The sequence below is a fragment of the Stegodyphus dumicola genome, chromosome 4 (genome assembly GCF_044657685.1).
Source record: "Stegodyphus dumicola isolate Sdum_Otavi_A_Nest chromosome 4, ASM4465768v1".
NCBI classification, from domain to species: Eukaryota; Metazoa; Arthropoda; class Arachnida; order Araneae; family Eresidae; genus Stegodyphus; species Stegodyphus dumicola.
Window position 1 is genome coordinate 107,822,544 of NC_140771.1, and position 24,242 is coordinate 107,846,785.

General features: G+C 34.0%; 1 protein-coding gene across 1 annotated transcript in view; it reads right to left on the bottom strand.

Annotated features, from left to right (window-relative positions):
• LOC118201722 (guanylate cyclase 32E-like) overlaps positions 1–24,242 on the bottom strand; it is a 199,784-nt gene that overhangs the window by 36,470 nt on the left and 139,072 nt on the right. The window contains exon 12 of the mRNA XM_085815325.1: positions 6,775–6,924. Within this exon, the coding sequence (XP_085671451.1) occupies positions 6,775–6,924 (150 nt within the window). The remainder of the gene's footprint in view (positions 1–6,774; positions 6,925–24,242) is intronic.

Sequence of the window (24,242 nt, forward strand, 5' to 3'; positions counted from 1 at the left end):
CCCAGTCCGAATCCGAAATTGCTAAAATTTTTGTGCATGTACTTGAAAGTTCCTTCGCTCCTAATCTTAGTGTGAACGAAGAGGAAGATTTTTAGATTTTTTTCCTCCACTTAAGTAGCTAGAAAGATCAAACAATATATTCTCGCAAGTTCTGTTAAGGGAGATATCAACTTAATCAAATATTTTCAAATTCTCATTTAATTTACAACAGAGCACTTAAAGGAGCTACCAGAAAACTATATTATATTGCTTACAAAATCTTTAACTCTTTTTTTTGCCTATTGTATTTTCCATGGCAATGGAAATGTGTTGCTAGTATCCTCTTCCTTAAAAATGGTAAAGACAGAAATTACCCTTCTAGCTATCGACCTATAAGCCTTTTACCTTGTATAGCAAAGTATTTGAAAGAATTATTCAGAAAAGAATCACATAACATCTAGAAAATATGATATTATTCAGAAGAAACAATTCGACTTTCGTAAAAGGCACAGTACATGTCATCAAATTTTGTAGCATACTGAATTTATCACAGCATCGTTTTACAAAAACGAATCAGCTGTAGCATGCTTTCTTGACTTTAAGAAGGCATTTAACCCAGTCTGGCATCAAAGTTTCATTTACAAGCTTGCAAAAGTTCAATTACCACCGAATTTTACAAAGAGGATCTGTAGTTATATAAAACGTCGGATTTATCAAGTTCGTATTGTCCATACTGTTTCACTAAAAAAGTCATCAAGTTAAAGTTGTTGTTAAGTTGGAGTTAAACAGGGCGCTGTACTAGATTATGCGCTTTATAGCATCTATGTTAATAACATTCCGGAGCCACTTGGTGTAAAAGTTCTTAATTATGCAGATGAAACATACTGTAGTGCTCTCGAAATCTTTGAATTTTCAAAATGCCATACTAAACTTACTACTTTTTGTTAACATTATTTCTCATTGGCACTCAGTTTGGAAAATCAAGCTGAATGCAACTGAATGCAATTTTTTATTTTTAGAAGATATTATTAAATTGATTAATTGAGGCAAGAATTATTATTCATGGAACAGTTCTTACAATCGTTTAATCATATAAATATTTATGTGTTATACTTGATGAAAAACTTACTTTAAAAATAAGTTAATTTATGCTGCCCGTAATACTAATGTAGTCTTTATAGCTATTTACTGTCTAATCAAAATAAAATCCAAACTGCATCTTCGTATCAAATGAACTCTTTACCTAACACTAATCCAGCTAATTCTTTAACTACCCCCAAAGCATACAGGAAAAAACAGAAGTTTTACAGAGTATACAGGGTGATTCAGAATTTATCATCAATATTTGGTGGGGAGGTAGGGAGTAGGAAAAGAAGGCGATTCTATGTAGGAAAGTATGAGCGCAGACGAACGTATGGTGGTGTAGGGGGCGTTGTGTGTACGCAATTTCCATACATAAGCACCGCTGTTTGACATGTGCAGCCAGTCGTCGTTCGATTAAGTGACTTTGCAGAAGTAACATGAACCGGTATAAGTGGAATGAACTTGCAGATATGCATGTAAATGCCAGGCATTTTCCAGAAGGTCCGGTTGTTCATGCAACGCCGTTGTGAGTCATGCATTCTAGCACATGGTCAGCAGTTCGAGCACCTCTTGTAAGTCTGTAAAACCGATGCAAAGAAATGTTACATATAAGATAATAAATGTTTTCTCCTTACTACTTCCTTCTTCTCCTTTCCAACATGGAACTGGGTTCATTTTGCCCTACTACATGGCATATGCGCCTATGCATTCCTATGTGAAATCTCCTTCTTTTCCTATTCCCTACCTCCCCACCAAATATTGATGATGAATTCTGAATCACCCTGTAGAACCGTACGCAGTGGTCAATGCTCCTTCGTTTCTTAGAAATTAAAAAATTATGTTGTTCTGTTATTCACAAATTTTGTTATTCATAGCAACATCGACATACCTAAGATTCGTGATTATATTTTAGTGCATTCTTATCGCTTCTTTAATAATGTGTCCCCATTCATCAATCCTTAAATCGCTGCAATTACTAATCATGATCCTACAATTGACTATATTGCCAAGGAACTAAGAGTGATACATCATAATGCCAAGCGGTAGTTCTCCTCGTATTGACAACTGACTATTTTCCAGACTTTCACATTAATTATTTTATTTCCAAATATAGTACTTTATTTTCTTTATTTTAGAACACTGCTTTTAAGTTTCTTTCAATCAATATCTACATTCGTTCAGGGTCAGCTTTCTACGCCTATGGGTGGTGTGTTTTGCGCTTCCTTGTTAACATTACTAATAGCCTTCAGCACTATTTTCAAACGTACGAGTAAAAACGCTTAGCGCGTTATAGGTTTGTTGTGCCACCAAGCCATCTAAGAACATATTTCTCATTTGGAAATTACGTTTGAAAGTTGGTTTCTTCGTGTAAATGCTGTGTTAGACCTAATTTAAAAAACAGAAACTCCTAACAGAACAGAACGTGTCATAATTCGACTGTGGCAAGATCGTGGCCTGTTGGGACTGTGGTTTTTATTTTTGACAATGGATCTCTGCAATTTTCAGTGATAAAAAAGAGAAGGAATCTAAATTGTCCTGCGGTATTCATATTACTATCATGACTTACGAAAAGTGTCTCAGAGCTATTTCAGTGGGAACAGTGGAGATGGATGTATTATGGTGTGGGTAGCTTTCAGTTTCAAGGGGCAGGTGGGTTTCACCTTTCTAGATGGTCGGCAAGGTTCGTCTAAATACATAGAAACACTAAGAGACCATCTTATGCCATTTGCTGAAAGAGAACAAAATTGGACTTACCAGTACGACAATGCTCCCAGTCATACCTCTAATATTACAAAAAATTGCTTAGACCTGGAAAATGTCACTGTTTTTAAGTGGCCACTAATTAGTCTCGATTTTAACTTCATTAAAAATGTGTGGGGTATTATGTTTTGGAGACTTTACAAGAATGAAAGGCAGTTTTATTCCGTGAACGCCTTAGAAGCATCCATTGAAAGTGCATGTGCAGTGTGGAATCAGAGTTACAATGAAACTTCGTTCCCTTGATGAAAAGACGTATGTTCGATGTCATATGGAATAGTAAAGCAACTTTGAAGTATCATGTAATTTGAAATTGATCACATATTGTTAAAATGCCAATATTCTATACACTTTTGGGACGCATAGTCTTTTGTATTTTAATTTTTTATACAAATTTCTATTTTAGTTGAATAGTTACTGATATGTAAGTCGCATGCGATGTTAAATAAATAGATTTTTATTTAGTGTTTTTGTTCTTTTCCATTTTTCTAAAACACGTAATATAGTTGAGTATATAAACTTTTGGAACAGAGTGAGCTTAGATTTGCTTTAATGCATCGATAACCTTACAAACATCAAATATATTACTTTCTGTTTAGTTTTTTAACTCAAGACAGTTTAAAATTAAGTTTGGGTACATGCCGTTCTCTGGAGTTGTTTTCTCTTGATCAATAATATGTTGCATGGCAATCTATAAGAAGTAACAAGTAACTCCATGATTAAATACATAATGTTTTAATGTGTAGCATCAAACGAACGAATTTCCGCTAGAAAGTTCTCCATAAAGCCAACCCTCGCATTCTTTGCTATTTTCAATTAAACACTCAAATAAGAAATTTTGAAAAGTTTGAGTTAAAGGTCGTTTAAATAATCTGTAAAATTTGTTTTATTTTATAAAAGGGATAATAAAGTATTATTCGGTACCTGGTGTAGTGATTATTTGAAAAAATTAGACATTAAAGCAGTAAGTTTGCCTTTTATATAGAATTTAGTTCAAGTATTTGGTTACATGACAGACAATTCTTCTTTCAGTGCTTTTGCAATGTAAAAACGTTTTACGTAAATATTTGTTTGAATTTATGTTTGTTACTTATTCGCGTACTACAATGCAGCTTTATTTGCAGATAGAAATTTTGATTTAGGTGTTTGTAAATTAGTAAAACAATAGTAAGATCTAGCTTGAGTTTGAATGTTATATGCCAAAAGTATGGAAAGACGCAATTAGAACAATCACATTTTATAAGGAAAGAAGCAAGAGCTCATTAAAGCATTAAGTTATGATGGAAGGTAGTTTCATCGCTAAAGATGAAAATGACTAGTTAATAATATTAGGGAAATTAAAGGCGGATATTTTCTTTTGCATCGAAAAATAGAACAATATTCATGAAATTAAATTAAAAATCTTAATTGTCTTTAATAACGTAATTAAAATTTAATCACAAAATTAAAAGTATTATTATTTATTTGTTTGAATTATAATTTTCTGCTTTTAAAGAAGCTTTTGAGCGTTGAATAAGAGGTAAAAATTCCCATTCCTGAAATAATTGCTGTAGAGTTTTATACTGATAATGCTGCACAATATTCTTATTTAGGTTGCACTAGAGTGCTTTACTATAAAAAAATAAATCCAAACCTAATATAAGTTTATCTAAATTTCAGCTATCAGATAAACAGTAGAATATAATAGTGAAATTCAAAAATTTCATTTCGCCGTGTTAAAATCAGAAAATAAATACTTTAGCCAACCAGATATTTCCTGCTGAAGATAATTTCAGGCGACCTATGCATTAATTTGACTTCGAACAAATAATAATGTAATATACAGCAAATAATAACAGGCTATAATTTAGAATTCAGGTCGAATTTCTTTCACAAATATTTTGAAACTTATTCTTACGAAGAAAGCATTGTGAAAGAGGAATACTGGAAAATTAGAAAGTAAATAGTGTCGAAAAGACTTTGAGAAATATCGTTTTCGAATTATCAGTATTATCTGTAGAGATGGAGAAAGAATTTATTAAATCTTATAGGTGTAAATAAATTCTCTGTTTACTTCATCTACTCGTTCCATTCTTTTATACATTCGATAAATAATTCAGTAGAAAGTGCCCTCATGATGTCACAATGCAATACAGTCGGCACATTTCCAAAATGACAGCAATTGTAAGAATAATAGGTTCTACGAAGGAGATTATAGCCTCAACAACAGCATTTTCAAAGGAAATAATTAATCATTTCCTAAAAGTTTCAGAAGAAAATATTAAGCTCCAAATTACTAGCCTGGTTATGTGTCGTTTATTGTTCCACTGCTTTTAATTAATATAAGTTAGATAGTTCCCCCCCCCAAGAAAAATATATTTTTTTAGAATTTAAATAAAGTAAGTAAATTTTTAGAATTTAAATAAAGTAAGTAAATTTTTAGAATGAGTAAATTTTTGGAATTTGATTTTTTCCCCTCGCAAAGCATTTCCCCCTCTCTTTCGCAGGGTCCCCTTCTCAGGAGCCGTTTAGAAAAGGAGGGAGTATATAAGGCGTTATCTCCCTCCTTTTCGCATGTCTTGGCGGTGTAATTGGAAGCACACTCGTCGCACGCTCGGGAAGTGCGGATTTCGAATCCCGGCGAGCACGCTTCTGCATCCATGTAATCTAACGACTTTAAAATCTCAAACTAATAATTTCTGCAGAAAGGCGGACAGAAGTTCTTAATTTTCTAAAAACGTAACATGTTAAATCCAAGAAGCTGCGATTAAATGAAAAAAAAAACATAATTGCTTTTATTTCTCTTTTTTGAACGAAGTGCAAAAATGTGAAAAACATCTGGCAGGATCCATATCTGTCCTTTCATATTGTGAGAAAAAAGGCCTTTCAAAGAGTTTGGAACCGACTTTCTGACTTACCAGCTGTCGAGAATAAAGTCGTTGCACACTGGTAGTTCGACCTGGGTTTGAATCAGTCGAACGGGCTGGAATGCATAGAAGTTTTCGAGGTTTCATTATGTGTGAGGTCAATAGGAGCCAGTTTCTCTTAGAAAATCCTTCACGAAAATCTACCCTTCCCTTACGCAGATAGTCCCCGTGTTTTTTAAAGAAATCAAACAGATTTTGCCCTCTCTCCTAAATTTATCTCAATGTTACATGCATAGTCTTTGAATTGGAAACAGGGAGCCACTGGTTGTTAGATTCAGGTTCGGAATGCTGCGAAATGGTTGTCTTCATGGGAAGTTTTGCGGTTTCTCCCATGCGTAACGTGGTTAGCACCAGTTTCCCTTAAAATATCCTCCTTAAGCATCCCTCCTCTTAGTCAGAAAAACATCGAATTACTTTGCTTAATCAACTACAACCAAACAGGAGGCCATGTGAAATTTTTAACATAAAACTAATATCACGATTTTCACAACACTAATTTAAAATTTAATTACATTTCAATTAAATGTAATTAAATATTAAAAACCAAGGATAAAATATTTTCCTTAAAGAATACATTTATAGAAATATTAAAAAGTTATTTTAGAAAAGTAAATTATGAAAAATAATGTTGAAATTAATTATAGGAACTGCTACAAGAATGGATAAGTTGCTTCTCATAAGTAATCGAATGACAGCTATCTTAGCTACAACAGCTAAGATAGCTATTGTTCGCTACATAGCTATCTTAGCCATGCAGCCAACCAATTCGTCTGGGATGAAACCCAGATCAGGTGGTACTATTCAATAATTTTAACCGCTCTGCTACTGGTGAAGCATAACATTTGAAGAAAAAAAGGTGGCTAAGAAATTGGAATACGAACATAATAACAGTTCCAAGTAAGTGGTTAGCAAACAATCGTATTGTTATATTACACAAAAGCATATAATCCTTATTTAAAATAAACTCTCAATCGCCGAACTTCACTAAATGTTTATGATTTTTGGCATAGACTGCTAATATTCATGCCGTAAATGCGAATATTCATACCGGATGGAGTCATGTTAGTTTGCCCGTAAGGACCTTGTCGTCCAATAATTTCATACAGAATGATGCCAAATGAGTATATATCTCCTTTTTGAGTCCCTCTTGGAGGAGCTTCAGGATTTCCCAGCAGTTCAGGAGCTCTCCATAATAACTCTGGAACAAAATGCTGTTTTAAGATAAGAATAATAAATATCTATTCATACAGTTCAATACTGGATCAGCAAATATCTTGGAGTTAATTGCGATTTATTGAATTATATAATATAGTATTAAATAAATTTATGACGTTTATATTGTTTGCATTTGAATTATATAACATAATGGTAGCTTAGCATATTTAGAAACAAAAGTAAAGCAAATAAGGATACATTTTTATTCAGAATTTTCTTTTGCACTTTGATATTGTTTTGAGGCTCTGCTTACCACCAAAGCCAAAATAGAGGAAAACTGATTTCAATAACTAGATTACCAGTACCAGAAATAAAAAATTCGAAGTTATTGATTCTTGTGACTACCAGCCAATTATTCTAACCCTGGTGCCCCAGAGGCTGAAAAGTAAATTCGCTGAGCCCTGGTAGTTCAACCTGGCGTTAGATTCCAGGCGAACGGTCTGGCTACGAGGACGTTTTCGCGGTTTTCCACATGTGTAACATGGAATGGACCAGTTTTACTTAGAGAATCCTCAACGAAGGCAACCCCCACTCTTAAGAAGTTAGTTCTTAGCTCTTGCTGCTTTGCCATAATAAAAAAAAGCAACCCAAATCTTCTAATTATTCTCACATATTTCTAGTTGACTGTTGTGGGTCATTTGATTGAAAGATGAAGTCAGTACTCTGTACTTAGTAATGAGAAAATGTAATGATACGTAAGAAGCACAAGTATGTCTCACTCTTCAGCACCTTTGCATTTTGACCCCTAAGAAGAAAAAATTAGCATTCATCATCCAATCACTATTGTAATGGCGTATATGTACAGTTGCTACTACTAATTGTCTACAACATAATTTCGAAGTTTTATATTACTAAAAATACAGAGTTTTTAAAACCATTAAAACAGAGAAGTGATACTGATATTTATGTAAATGTGCGAATTGATTGGGTAAATAGATACAAAGAAACCATTTGTACTATAGCCTAAGCATATTTGGACATTGTCTTACTACATTATGAATCATGAATCATGTCTTACTACATGTTACATCGTCTTACTATATTATGAATCAATTTCATGTGGTGTCTATGATTATTGTCTATCAAAACTTTTGGGAAAATTTTTGAAGAAGTATAGTTCATTACGTGTTCTCAGTTGTCAGACATCAGAATGAATCCATTCCAATGCAAAACACAGAATCCTATCTTTCCCAATGAAAGGTGTACTTCAAGTATTAAATCTTTTACAAAACTAAATGAATCTGATTTAGAAAATATTAGCACGTCCAAATATACTAACCTGTTAAATTTATAGTTCACTTATTGAAATATGGATGGCAAAGCATAAAAGGATTACATGCCTAAATGTGGAAATGCCTTTGTAGAAGGTTTTCTGAGTGAAACTGGCTTGTATTCACGTAACCCATGCTCGTATTCACGTAACCATGAAATCAATCTGTTTACCTGGGGTAAAAACCAGGATTAATTACTAGCATTCAGTAGTCTTGAATTGATCGGCTATTAATAGACGTCTTGGTAAATTTATAAAAGTTACTCGTGCTTAATTAATAATTTTATTTAGCCAACAGAGAACAAATTTTTATTAAAAGGTTTTAAAAATAGCATGAAATAAATAATTTCTTATTTGAATAAGTGTAAGAGCTGGTAATTTACATTTTGAACAGTTTCTGAACATTTAATGATTGATAAAGTTCACGCGGAAATCATCGGATGGGGGATGAGCCATCGCAATGGATAAAGCTAAAAAACACCCAGAGCAGATCTCTGACTGTCCATCTTCAGACTGATCCAGTCGTTAAAGGGTCAGGAATACCAAATGAAGTTTCCAAAAGTCAAGCCAGGAAGCAACAAAACGGTGGGCATCTCCCAGAAATTCTCCGCCCGAAAAGGAATTCGTCACGCATAAGAAAAAAGCCCCGAGGCAGAAAATTCCAGTGTACATGAAAGCATATCAAAAGCCACGTCGAAGGGTAAAACACACGAATACTTCCTCGTCCTGGAATGAGTTCATAGAGAAATGGATGAAGGAATACTACGGAAACAAAAGATAAGTGAAATTTATTTTATTTAGTTATTCAGTTTCAATTTCAATATTAAGACAAGAGTTAATGGCTATTTTGAGATTTTGGTCTCAAGCGATGATATTTTAACTTTGTAAACAGCAAAAAGTTTTAAATTTAATTGTGCATTTATCTGAATGTTTTTAAGTCCTTACTACAAGCATATTATGGTGACTTTTGTTCTAGAAACTTCCTTGAGAAAATTTTGGCGTATTCGTAGAATAAATATAAGCAACTTCTGTATCTCGTGATTAAAGTGCAAATTGAGACGCTACCAGGTTTTTCCAGCTCTATTAAGAATATAATTCCTCGACTTGCGTTAATGCTGCTGACATGTAAATTGAGCCAACTTCGCTTGAGAACTGGCTGTGACTCATCGGTGAGTTAAGAGTGCTGGGTTCCACAGGACTGATAATTGTGATTACAAGCCTGTAGACCCTCAAGTGTGCTAAATGCCGTGGATCGCATGTAACTTCATATCTGGGTTGCTCGAAATTTCCCTCAGCCAGAAAAGCCAAAATCTCATCTCAAGTCAAACCAGGCCTAAACTGTGCTTAGGCACTTGAACCTAAAAATGTCATTCAAAAAGAGCAAGTTGACTTTGCCGAACCACTGACACTAGAAACCTAAATTGATAGACCCCTCAAAATCAGGTAAAAAACTCCTATGTTAACGAAATTCCCAAATTTATGCAAGTCCTTTCCGAATTACGTAGAGCTTTTGGCCTAAACCTTACCAAAATTATTCGAATTTGCAAAAGTAAAATCAATGATATATAAAACATGTGCAAATGTACTTGACAAAAAGCGTGTGCTATAGAGCTTCTTGAGGAAGTGGAAGGACTTAACGCCCAAAACTAGCCTGTAAATTCACTTTCTTAACTTGATATTCCTATTTGTATTTCTCACATTTCACTGCTGTTAGATCTGCTTTTGTTTTGGATGACATGTTTCTTTTCGTACTCTTGTTTTCCCATTTGCTTTCCTATTTTGATATTGTACTCCCTCATATTTTGACCTTATTACTGCCTGCTATTTTTATTACTCGTGCTGATGGACTGCACATGAAGTTTTCTTACTCAAGATTTGCTTGCATTTTTTTTTTCTGCCTTCTGCCTGGCAGCAGCTAGGCTATGCGTAATACTCTGTTGGCTCATTACATCGTGTTATACTCGCAACCAAGCTTGCATTTCTTCTTCCCCTGCATATATTTGCTTCTCATTCCAGGTACATCCCTTCTTCTGACTTTTCTGATGTATTAAGACTTGGGGATAATTACTCATACAGTCGTTTTTTTAGAGCTCGTTACTTTATGCTTTCCTAAAAAGACTATAAATGTTTTTTAAATTTTAGACGTACTGCATAGTTTCTTTTGCTCTTTATTATGGATTATTCTGATTATTATTTCGTGTAGTTTATAATTTCATTAAGATTATAGTTCATAAAATGTAGTAATTTTATGCATACATTGTATATTATTATTTCATAATGTGTGATAATGCCATATTCAAACTCTGAAAGTTTAAAGAAAATATTATAAAAAGCTTGTAAAGTATATTTAAATTTTATAACAGGTCTTCTAATTTTGAAACCCTTTCCTTTCAATTCTATCGCGCTGAATGCAAATGAGTTAGAAAAAGTATTTAAGGAAGGTTCAAACAACTTTGATAGAGAGTGCTAAGAGTCCTTAGTGGCGTGTGCTTGCATTCTGGCTAAGTCACTCTTGAAGCTGTTACGCTCGGCCGTATTACACGGGCCTATTGATATTCGCCAGCTAGTTTAATTTCAGGGCCACCTGCGTTAGATAATCGTGTTTAGCTTCGGCTAAGTCTCGTTTAGTTAATTTTAGTTTAGTTCTTATTTAATATTCTGAGTAGAGGTTTTCTACCCGAGTAGAGGTTACTACTTTCTACCCGAGTAGAGATTTTTTCTGTAAGCCCAAAAAGGGGCCGAATGTTATTATTATTTGAGTGAATAAAATGGTAATTTAACCCTTCTCGATTCTACGTCTTAGTTGTTCTGAAGTCAGCGATAAGTCTGTACGTAGTTCCCTAGGTTCCTCGAAGTTTCATCATAGACAAGGGGCGAGGAATCCTACAACCTGACTAGATGTAAATTCATTTACAGCTGATTGAAAAATAAAGCTTGTCGGAGTTGCTGTGGAATGTTAGAAATGCGCGGTCACCATACGATAAGTTGGAAAAAAATATCCACCTTTAATGTGTTAAGAATTTAAATTATTATATTTTTTATTAATATATATAATCGATATAATTAAAATTTCATTAAATTTTATACTTATGAACATCTGCAGCATAATTATAATTATTAAAATATTTTTATAATGCTAGTAATTATGTACCTCAGTTTAAAAACCCATTAATTTTAGTTATATTTTATTCCGTAAAATTTATAAAAATAAAATTTCTTGCAGCAAATCATAAAGAATCACTGGTCTAGAACCTAAAATTACATTCCTTCTCTTCCGTGAAGACAAGAAAAATATAAAATGTATTAGAAAACAAGTGAAAATTATTCACGGTTTCGAAGTGTCAGAGTGGAATTTCTTTAAGGAATAAAGTACGCTAATATAAAATAAAAAAAGAACCTTATTCTCTGTAACACAACACAGAGTAAAAAATTTATTTTAAATTCGAATAATATTACGTAAAATAAGGTACTGCATTGGGAAAGCCAAACGAAACTAAACACTATTTTTAACAACATAGTTTCTAGTCACAATTCACATATTATCGCATCATATTTTTTACAAGATATCATGTTTTAGAAGCCAAGATACATACTTCTGAAATGTAAAGAAGTTTTTATGTAAGGAGAAATAGCCTATAGGTTATTTTTGTGCATATTTTCTTCCCCTAAATTTTAGATGCTTGTTATATTTCAAAAAGTCTCAAAAGATTTATTCGCATAACGTTTTTAAATGGAAAAATAGGAGAAAATGAGGTCTGCTTCAAAATATTCAAGTGACTGTTTGCAAAATTTATAAATCTAATTATCGAAAAACGAATTTTAGGTGGAAAGATACTGTGAAGTTTCAGTTTTTTAACTGATTTATTAATAATGCTTTTGATCGAGTTATTAAATCTCTTCGGATTTAATTTCCCTGAGTCACATCTTTTAAAACTAAATGCATTGCATTTATTCGAATATTTTCTCCTTCGTGTAATTCACTTAATATTCTACTTTCTCTAGGTGTTCAGATAGTAAGTTTTTATCTAACTTGCAAAATGAATTCGTTTGCATACTCATTGTTTTCATCTTACTGTTATGTCGCGAATTTCAATTATTAATATGTGTTTTAAGTTATTATTATTCTAATATTTTTATTCGTATTCATGTGTATTTTAATCTGGAGAAAAGTATTCTTAGGCTCTTAAGGTGTTGTTTAACTTGTTCTTGAGTAGGAATTGTAACTAAGGCGGGAAACGGTTGCGGGAGCCATCTGGTTTATGGCCTTTTAACAATGGAGGCAGTTGGGAGTCGTGTGTCGCCCTTTTAACTCTTGGCGTGTGAAACGGAAATCGCTTTCCTTTCGCTTTGTTAAAGTTTGCAGTTTTCTTACTTCAAGACAGTGGGAGGTGTACTAAGTTAGATAATTGGATGCTCGTAAAAGCTAGTTTCGCTTGTTAGTTGGGGGTCTATTTCTTTTTCTCACGTTATGAGTGCAGATGTTTTTCGGATTTCATTGTCAGATTTTCTGGTGTTTGATTCGTCATGGGTGTGTCATTTTCTCAATTTAGATAACATAAAATTTCCGGGATTGGTAAGATTTAATTTTATGATTTTTTTGAAAGCCTATGAACTCATAGAGGCGGAGAAACCGAGATTTCCTGGGTGCCTGCACCAGGCTAGAGATCATTCTGTTTCCTGATTCTTTCAAGCTAAGAGTAAGAAGAGGAGTGGGGGCTTGACCCCTTGCGGGTCTTGCTCTCGCGGGTGCCGGCTATTGCGTCGGATTTGGAGACATTTGGGTTGCGAAGATGTAAGGCAGTAAAAGAAAAAGTTCGGTGCGGCTTTACCTCCTGCCACGGAGGTAGAAAGTAAGATGGAGTCGCCCTAAACAAGTTTCTCCCGTACCCTGCTCTGAAGCACCGGCGATCCCTACGTGGTGACCAAAACATTGGGTCCTTTACCATTGAGTTCAATGGGATTTGACGCGTTCGGATGTAAATATTTTATAAAATACGTTGTAAATATACATATAAATGTATATATTTTCTTTTTCTACAACACTTCAGAGTCCTAAGTATGTGAAAACAACATATTTTTAAACAACATTTCATTCTGAACGGAAATAAATGCCATACTTTCACAGGACAGTTTTCTCAGAATGGTTTAATTTGAATGAAATATTTTCACAAGTTTTCGTTAATTACATTAGAAAAAAAATATTAAGGTAATTCGATTTTATTCGGTAAAGGTACAAAAATTAAGATCAAAGTTTATTGTATTATTAATATTAAAATTATGCATTATTTCTTTTCTATTTATAGAGCTTCTTCCTAAAATACTTTCTTAAATATGACATGATTTTTTTTGGCTTCTGAGGCATCTTTTAAATCGAAAAATGTAAGTAAATTTATAATTAATGCTCTATTCGGTTCATTTTAAATTAGAGAATTATTAGGAATTAGCGAAATACTTTAAATAGTACGTGACTTTCTCTGAACATTTCTGAAAGGGAATAAAATAAGTTTTTTTTTAAGTATTATTTAAAACTTGTAACTGAGTTATTATAAAATGTAAGGGGAATAATTCTTTTAATTATACTTATCAGATTTTTTTTTACCCTTCATTTCAATAATACATATTCCAAAAGTCTTTATTACGTTCTTAAGTGCGCATCTCATAGCATTTGCTTTACAATACCTTTTAACAGATTGCTTTCCAATACGAACAATTCTTGCTTAAATAGTTTTATAACGTATTTGCAACAGGATTTCAATTTATGTTTACAATTCAATATTAAGGTTATTATATATTTAGATAACATTTATAATCATTATAAATTAGATACATTTAATAATTAGATTTCTTCACAGTACTTTCACAGTTGTTTATAAGTGAATAAATTCTTCATTTCAAATACATTTATAAATAATTTAATGAATATTTATGTATTTTGTCAAAGACAGATACATGGTTTTTGCAATAATATGCAACAATAATATATGAATGTGAAAAAAAATTTGTGTTATTTAAAACATTTTGGCGTTTGGAACATAAAATAAAAGTAGCGAATACTCTGTTAAGGGTATCGAAAGACGTATACAATTTTAAATGTACCGTAAGGTATTTTTCATTCTTTAAGCATAACATTTTTCTTAAAATCTATATTTTTGTAGTTCAACAGCTTAAAATTTTATAAAACAAATTCATAATCAAAATCGCTGTTGTCAGTTATCGAAAAATAACCAAGATGTGATTTTTGCGTAAATGTCACTAAACTATACAAATTGCTATTATCCATCACACTATGAATGTTTCTTTCATGGGAAAGTGTCCTTTTTTCGATTTGTATGGAACTGTCGTGTGTCGAAATACTATCAGAATCCTGTCAAGCGAGCTTCTGAATGTAAACAAAGAACACCCCATCTGGTGACCCAAGCTTCAAAGCAGTGCTTCACTTCTAGTGTCGATTGGCCCCTCCTTCCTTTCCTACCTCCATGCCTCCTGCGGAAGGCTTGGGACTCGGTCTGAGGCGAGGTTTCTCGCCGCTTTCCCGCTGATGAGAATTTGTTCGCATGGAGAAAGTGCTCTACGCACAATTTGATTTTACCGTTTCATCGTGTATTTTGTGATCTTTGAATTGTCATGTTAGGCTTTCCAGTTAGAATTGTTCGTCATAGACAGGAGAGATTGGTTACAACTAAGAAGTTTGTGCCAAAAGTGCTCTACCCAAAATTTAGTTTCACCGCTTCATCGTGTATTTTGGAGAACTTGAATAGTCATATTTGAGACATTCCAGTTGAAGAAATTTGTCATGAGATACAGATTTGTTCCAGAAGGAGGTATCATGCTTACCTTGTTCCTGAGATCAATGGACGCTTCTGAAAGTGTTTTGACAGAAAAAAGATTGGACACTAAAGATCTTTTCTTTCGGAAATTGTCTCTCACTTAATGGACATATTTAAGGCGGTTCCTGAATCAATGGACGCTTCTCTTCCATCTGTGAGTGATTTTTAAATTTGTCTACCTCTCTATCTTTTCAAATTACTTAAACGGAAATTATTTACTTTATATATGTAAACTACTAAATGATTAGAATATTTTGAATAATGACTAATTAATTTAAAGTCTGTAAAGGAAGGTTTAAAGATTTGTTTTACCGGCTTAATTAGTGAGCTATTGAACGTCAAAAATAGTAAACTTACAAATTAATATGAGTATGTTAATTTTAGAATGAAATATGTGTTATTTTCCATCTTAAGGTATATTAAATTTTGTAAGCTGTAAATGCGTGTGACACTATGTGTTACTTTTCAGAGTAGAAATATGTTGTAGGATACTGATCAGTTATCCATTATTTAATTATAATATATTCAAGAATTTAATAAATGTGTGTTTAAAATTTAATTGCATTTGTGTATTTATGTAGCGTATAATTTACTGTGGTCTGTCATGTCCGTCCATTTGTTTGAGCCGGGAGGCTTTTAAGAAACATGGAGTTTAATTGAATTTGGAGTTATTGATATTTCCTTTTACATAGGTTACTCACAACGCAAACCTAAAGTTAAATTGTACTACCACTATACGAATGCTTATAAGAATGTCGAAATGATATATGAATATTATGAATTAGATTTTGAATGTGAATTATTTGATATTTGATTTTTTTGTTAATTTATCCGGCACCACAGTCAGTCAGTTAAGTTTAAGTTATAAAGGAATAAGGTATTAATATTCCAACGTAAATTTTACTATATAACATTATTGGTTGATTTTTTTTTTTGTGTATTTGAGGTGCATGGGCTCTGATTTATGAAGCAATAATAGGTGAAATAGCTTCAAGGAAACTGGAATATTTGTCACGTGGGAAGATAGACTGGCGAGGAAAACCAACTTGCAAGTTGCAGCAGTTGACAGAGGGCGTGTCAAGCAGAATTAAATTATTTAAGACCTCAGGAGGAGCAGGGTACAAGAATAAAAGAGAGAAAGATTCCAGACACAGGGAATTATAGATAGTAATATCTTAGATATTGTTAATATTATTATTACTATGTAATTTTATTTGGATATTAATATGTAATCTTATTTGAATGTAGGTTTTTTGAAGATAAATAATATTGTGATAATTGCCAGTAGTTCATCAATGAATACGTTTCTTTTGTTATGTTCTATTGAAACCAAATACTTTAAAAAATAAATTGTTCTCATACCTTTTCCCTTTCGGTTGTGGCATGGTAAAATTAGTAAAATAAAAAGGGCAGGAATATACAAGTAAATATGATGTGTTAAATAAATTTGCATTGAACATATTTTTGAAATCCTTTATACACAAATATTAAATTTGAATAAATTTTTAAATAAGGAAGTTTCTGTTTTTACTTCCTTCTACGAAGTAAAGGAAGAATTGTAACCACAAAAATTTCGAGTATGCATTACTATATGATTCTGACTGTTTTGGGTGCACACTAACCTTCCTAAGGCTTTGTATCACTGAAACTGAGATACTCTGAAGGTATAACATTGATAATAAATTGAACCACAGAAAATGAGAACATGAACTGCACTATAAGCTGCAGTTTAGGAGCAAACTTATCCTTAGATCAATAAGATGCATAAGAATAAAAATATATATATATATTACTTTAGATAATACAGTTAATGGAAATATCAAAAGATGTATATCCTAATAATCATCTATCTTACCATGAAACAAACGAGGTTAATACTAGTTTAAAAAATTTGATGTACATTGGCTTTTTTGTATGGCTTACTGAATTAACAGTGAACAGCAATTAAACTATGCATATATTGTTGGTACACTTCATTTAAATTTGTTTCCTCGAATTATTGTAACTCAAGTAACTTGTCCCTAAATACTAGTTGGAAACGCAACAAAAAATTTCAACTTTTGAAAATAAACATCCGGTCAATTTTTTATAATGAGCGAATCAAACTTCTTGTCTGTTATTTTTTCATAACAAGTATAAAATTTCCCCAAACGTAAGCATAGGAATCGGAGACGACATTGAAATTTAAATTCCGTTATTTGCCCAAAACTAATTATTTTTTTTAAATCTGACATTGCTAAAACATGAATATTTTCATCTTTTAAAATACTTCTGTAATTAGAAGTATATGATTACGGCCAACGATTACAAAAATAAAGGCCGGATAAGAACTTTTAACCTAGGTAACGGGGGAAGGTGTAAATATCTATATGTACACTTTTGCTACTGCAGATTCCAATAAAAAAGAAGGTGCACAACAAGATGTCATAGCAGTTCCATACACAAAGTTTAAACGTTATGCGAGATACATACATGCATATGTACAAATGTTACAAAAAATCACTTTTGAATCAATTTTACAATCTGTTGTACAAAGAATCCTTTTTTATGTCCGTGCGTACAATCGTCACTCAAAACATTTGTCAAAATGGATTCGGAAACGGTCGGAATGGATATTTCCGCTGAAATCTGATATCCGAAATTTCTTGCTATTACAATATTTCCTTTACATCGTACAAGGAAGTGATAATGTGTAGGTGAAGCAACATATAAGAAATGGAAAATTCTTTTAATCACAGAAATTTTCCGTTATGCGGTGTCTAATGTTATTGTCATCCAGAATCACTTCAGTGATTGATAGGTAAATTCATTTCGACGCCACCCTACGGACTGTTGTGTTTGATGTACTGCGTTAATTATGAGGCCAATTATTATCGTTTAGGAGGGTTGCGCCACAGCCGTATACTTTATTACATTACATTACATACCATCCACACTGTGATAAAATTGTCATCGATAGAAATTTAACGTTAATATCACGTTTGGAAGTTCTGCCTACCATCACATGGCATACGTAGCAAATATTACGGATCGTTGTATACTCGGGTTTGACATTCTAAGGAAATACAAATTTTCCTCGTGCTTCTAAAAGAACGAGCTGCATTCTACCTTTGGGAACATAACCCTGTCCAAAATAATTGAAGATGGAGTCAAACCCGCGCACCAAATCATAGCTCAAGACGATATCACAGTACTGCTAAATACAAAATGTTTACTTATTCATAGTTTAAAACAGAAATTTACGGTACGGGTACAGCATGTAGCCCGGCACTCGTCGACTTATCGAGGACCGTCATCCCAGGGAATATTGCCAATATCAGTGATAAAGCGAAAATTAAGAACGGCAGTTGGGTTGCAGCATGTATTTCAGTGACCTGTGTTAAACGAACCAACAGTTTTGCAGGATCTGTGTCTTCGAAGAGCAAATATCAGCGTTATTGCAAAATGTACAACTAAGCCCTGAAGGGAGAACTGCTGTCGAATGTGTCCTTCAAGAATTTCAAGAAGTTTTCTCTTGAGCATTAAGATGGACGAGACGTCATAAATTACGTGGGTCGAATCATTTGGCTCGTCATTGAATTGATACGGAAGAGCATTCACTAGTCAAGGGGGGCAATACTACGAAGCAATCTCCAAGACATCTACCGATCGCTAAGCAGGAGAAGAAGGAAGTCCTTAGGCCTCTCCTATCGCGCTGTTAGAAAGCAAGATGGCTCATCTAAATTTTGTAGTGACTATCGTCGGCTGGACCAGGTCACGATGAAAGATGGTAAGCATTTTCCTAGAACGGATGACATTCTGGGCCCTCTTTATGGAAGCAAGTGGTTTTCAACGCTTGATTTAATGAGTGGGTATTGGAAGGCAGAGCTACACCCTGATGACCGACAAAAAACTGCATTTACTACCGGACATGGACTTTTGGCAGTTCAAGGTGATGATATTTGGATTATGTAGTGCGCAGGCAACATTCGAACGCCTCATGGCGATCCTGTTGAAGTCTTTGTACGAAGCATGTCTGATATACCTGGATGACATTATCGTCGGGAAAAATTTTGAACTGCATTTAGGAAATATTAGGAGAGCATCTGAAAAACTGAAGGAGGCATTTCTGAAATTAAGTCCTGTCGAATGTAAATTGTTCAGACAGAAAGTGACATATCTCGTACATATTACCTCTACCAAGGTGTGTGTACGGATCTAAAAAAATGTACAGAAAGTTAACCTTTTGAAGACGGGATGGCCATTATAGTGGCCGTAGAGCCCTCTCTTTGAAAAGACGGGGTTGTCCACTTTAGTGGCCATGTCTTTTTCCCCATTTTCCAGGCTGAAAAGTGGGGTGAAATGTCAAATTTGACGTCCCTAGGCTTTTAACCACTTGTCTCATTCAAAGGTCTTCCTTTTACGACATAGATGCAACCCTCCGAGAATCCATTAAACTACACACGAAAATCTTTGCTGAAAATAGGAGGTGATTTCTTAAAAGGGGGAAAGCATTCGGTTTAAGATTCCCCGTCCTTTGGTAGCTTTTACTGCTACCAAAGCCCCGGCCTCAAAAGGTTAAAGAATGGAGACGCCCCGAAAATGACCATCTGCTGAGAAGTCTCCTAAGGTTTCTGACATATTATACGAGATTTGTTAAGGACTTTTCTTCCATCGAAAGACCCTTTCACAAGCTGACAGAGAGCAAGCAAAAGTTCTTGTGGACTAAAGAATGTGAGGATGCATGTAACAAACTGAAGGAAGTTTAACATCTACGAGAAGCCTGACGTATCCTCCACTCGACAAAGCATTTATTTCTGACACGGATATATGGAATGAGAGTGTGGATGCCTTAATATCGTGTTGCTGATGGTTTACTTAAGTCAACAGGACTGGGACCAGAAGTTACCTCTGTTCTCACTGGCTTTCCCAGTGCTTTCCACGAAACTGCCCGCTATTCGCCAGCCCAGATGCTCTTCATTCTGGATCTTCATCTGCCTTGTGATCTGTTATTTGTTTGCTCTCCGGATGCACATTCATCGTCTGAGCAGCACATGGAAGATCTATAGACATGGTTTGAATTGATGCACAACCTTCTACGAGATCGAGTCAGCTTGGCGATGGAGAAGACGAAGACCGGATACGACACGAGAGATACAGGACATTGATTTAATGAAAGTGACAAGGTGTGGTTCTGGAATTCAATTCAACGGAAAGGTGTTTCTTTTAAACTACGGCTATCCTGGTACGGTCCTTACACAGTCCAAAACAGGCTGAACGACGTCGTAGTTCAGATCCGTACAGCACCAGATTCTACGCCTGTAGTTGTTCATTACAACAAGGTAGCTCCTTACTATGACCTTAGTTCGTAGTCCTCAATGTGTATATAATGTAAATAATAAACTAAGATTATGGTCATGTTTGTATATAAATTTGTAAATTCATGCATTTCATTATTGTTTTAGAATTTGATTTGTCGTACGTTATTTATTAAAATAATTATTTTAATATTGCATTGATTTGCCTTAGTTGTAAATATGGCTTCTTTTCCAGGAGTTGTAATGTCAGGACGTGAAGTCCTTGGAAAGGGGGCAATACTACGAATTTTGTATATATGTAAACAATTTTAGTGAAATTATGTGTGAAATTGTAGTATCTTTTGTATAATGTAATGAAATACTTTAAAAGTTTAAAGAAAGCGTATCATTGGCGGAAAATTAAAATTACATTGGCAAGTCTATTTAATATGAAGTAAATGGTTATCTCGCTGGGGAAATATCGCCAAAATGACAACGGTTTCGGCAACTAATTTAGTCCCCAAATTTGGAAAAAATTGCCTTAAGTCTACAGGTCGTTTGGCGGCATTTGGATACGGCTCCTGTATAACTGAAATTAATATTCTAATTGAATAAATGTAATTGATCCCTTTATGTAACTGTAGCCGTATCCGGCCCTGCAATGCCTTGCAGTAATTTTGAGAAGTGGAAGGCACTAGAGAATAGGCGGCCGTGGGAAAAGTATACAAGAGTGGAGATGAGGCATGAGGCATAAGTCCCCAGTTTTTGAGTTCAGACCTTGTAGAGTCATTAGGATTTTTTGAAAGCCGAAGTGACGAAAAATTAGCAACCGCCTTCGCAGGGAATCGAACCACGGACCTCTGGAATACCGGCCCAACGTGCTGCCGTTACACCACGAAGGCACGCTAGGGAAGTGAGAGAAATACCTTATATACTCCCGTTTTTAAAGGGCGACTAGGGTTTTAAGGGACCTAGTCGCCAAATCCTGGGTGCGGAGAATCATCATCCACAACCCTTTTAATTCGGGCGCCACTTGTAGAGTCATTAGGTTAATTAGAAGCAGAAAAGATGAAAAATATGCAACCGCCTTCGCCGGGAATCGAACCACGGACCTCTGGAATACCGGCCCAGCGTGCTACCGAAGGCACGCGAGGGAAGTGGGAGAAATACCTTATAACCTTACCTACCTGCCTTCGGAGTATTGAGATCTCCATGCAGGCATTGTGTTGATTGCATTTTTTTTAGATGTGCTTTGCATTGCGTTGTATTGAACGTTCTTAGTAATTTTAAATATAACGACTGATTGTGCTCCACGATGTTGAGACGAGCTGTAAGAATGCTTTTGTGGAAAGTTTCAGAGCTGCAAAGTTTTTCTTTTGAGAAAATTAATTATATCAAGCTATCAACAGTTTTACGTGCATTCCCTACATTACGAACCCGTGCACACTATAAACCTCTCCATATTTGTTCACATATTAATGACTCTTTGAAACTTTGTGTCTTGCAGTACTTTAATTTTGACCATAAGCTATAACATAATAAATTTTAAATCACTGTTATTTAGTTTTTTGTAAGTTCTTTTTTTCTTGTGTAAGTGATAACTCACCTAGACATTTATATAGCTAACTTACATTATTAACTTCTAGGCGCTTGATAAATAGAACATTTAATTTTATGAGATTATAATTCAGCCCTTCTACCGTTGCTCTGGACTCACCAATGGCCGATTGGTTAAGGCTGCTGAACAGTAGTAGTACTACCCGCGTTGGATCCCAGGTGAAACAGCTGATTGCATAATTGGTTGCTGCGCTTTCCTTTATATGCAACATTGTATGAGTGAGTATGCATTAGAAAGTCGTCAACGAAAGCATCCCTCCTCTCACACGGATAGTTTCCGTGCTCTTTACTTCATACAATTAATCTAACATCTACTATTATTCAACATAACACTTAACTACATTTCATATTTTTAAGTAACTAGAACCATTTCAAAATCCTTTTCGCATTAACTACATTTTTATATAACATATATAGATGTATGTTAATAGTTTGAAAATAATCGTACCATATAAGTTACCCGTGACCAACACTATACTTTCCGTTTGCATCTCTACCATTAAGGCTATCTTCAAGGCTAGCATTAAGACCTCTAGCACGCTGTATTTAAAACTTAAGGAATTGTTCTACATGTTTCCAGAAAATATGGCACAAATCTATGTACTCTAGCGAGCAAAATTTTACCTCGATGAAGAAGGAAAGTGTATAAAATTAACTCCAGTTACACCACCAAATTTTAAAATTTTTAGAAGTTATCTTACAGTACTGTGAAGATTTCAGACAAGTTGATTTTTGAGTCTGTAGAGGTTATATTAAGTTTCTAGCAGTTACTTTAAGTTTAAAGATGCTTTGCTGTCCATTCTCGTTTCTCATCTACTATTCCCTACCAGAATGAATTTTTAGAATCGCATTTCATGCTAATGAGTTAGAAGGAGTATTTAAGGAAGACTTAACTTACTTCGAGAGAAAGAGAGCTTAGGAGTATTTAATGGCGCGTGTTTGCCGTCTGGCTACTTCTTTCGGCATGTTGTTAGGCGCTGGAAAGTTTCATTGAAGCATGTTGTTAGGCGCTGGAAAATTCTCGTTGTCTTCACCTAAATTGCAAATCCCGCCGTCACCAGTAAACCCGATGAAAGTGTTTGAATTAATTGTAGAGACTATGCAGGTAGCAATGAAACCAACTGTGACGTTCCATGGCAAAGGTTCTGTCATGACCTTAATGGAACATTTGGAGCTGCATTTTACGTTAGTAGATAGAAAATGGGCGTTCTGCGACAGGTGGGTCAGTGGGTCAGGGGGCGTGGTCAATGACATCACAGTGGGCGGGGCCAAAGGCAACGTCATCACACTAGGAGCCGTGGTCACGAGTGGAGTTGAGGTGTTGGTAGATTGCTGATTGAGTTGTAGACCTCCTGCTTTTCATTTAAAGTTAGTTTTTTTATATTGGCAACGGGAAATATTTTCTGCATCTTAATTTTGATGATATAGCGATGCTGCCCTCTATTAATGAAAAAGTGAATTATATGTTTTAGATATATATTTTTTAAGTCTGGTGTTAAAATTATTCAATGCGCGACTCTGAAAACAATGTAAAAGAAACAAATATAAAAAAGACTTTCCTTTAATGATAGTTCATCATGTCATGAAAATGAAACTACAAGATAATTTGTTTTTGTTACTCAATTTTATTCTGATACTTTTATCCTTTCTAGTTTTCCATGAAACTTTAACTTATTTCTTAGGTTTTCTGTTCATAATAACATATTCATTTACTGTCATATTTTTTTAATACTTAACGTTTCTAATTTGTAATATTTTATTTAATTTCCACATACTATTTTTTTTCCCACCTTTCATAAATTTCAGCATACCCTGATTTTTAACTTATATGTTATATTTCACAAACGTTCCCGCACGTGCTGTTTATTTGTTACATTACTTAATTTTAGATGCAATTTCACACTTATTTTAACGTTATAATGTTCAATATATTCTGAATTTTAACTTCATTTACTTTTTTTAAACCATTCTAGTATTCTATACACACTTTAACTTAGTGGTATGAAATTGAATTTAAAAAGAAACGTTTATTTTTCATGATCTTAGTTCTTTTGCTAAATTTCCTACAGAATTTCTAATTTCTTTCACATGTTCAACAATATTTTCCTTATATTACCGAATATTTTTTTAAAAACTTATGTCTATAACTCTTAATTGCTTTTTTTACGTTCACGATTTCCCTTCTGTGTTTATATTTCTTAATTCTAGTTTAACTTATTTATTATAATGTTTTTATTTCCGTCTCATCACTCGTAATTCCAACATTTTATCCCTTTTTATTCATTTTGACGATATAAATTGTTTTCATTTA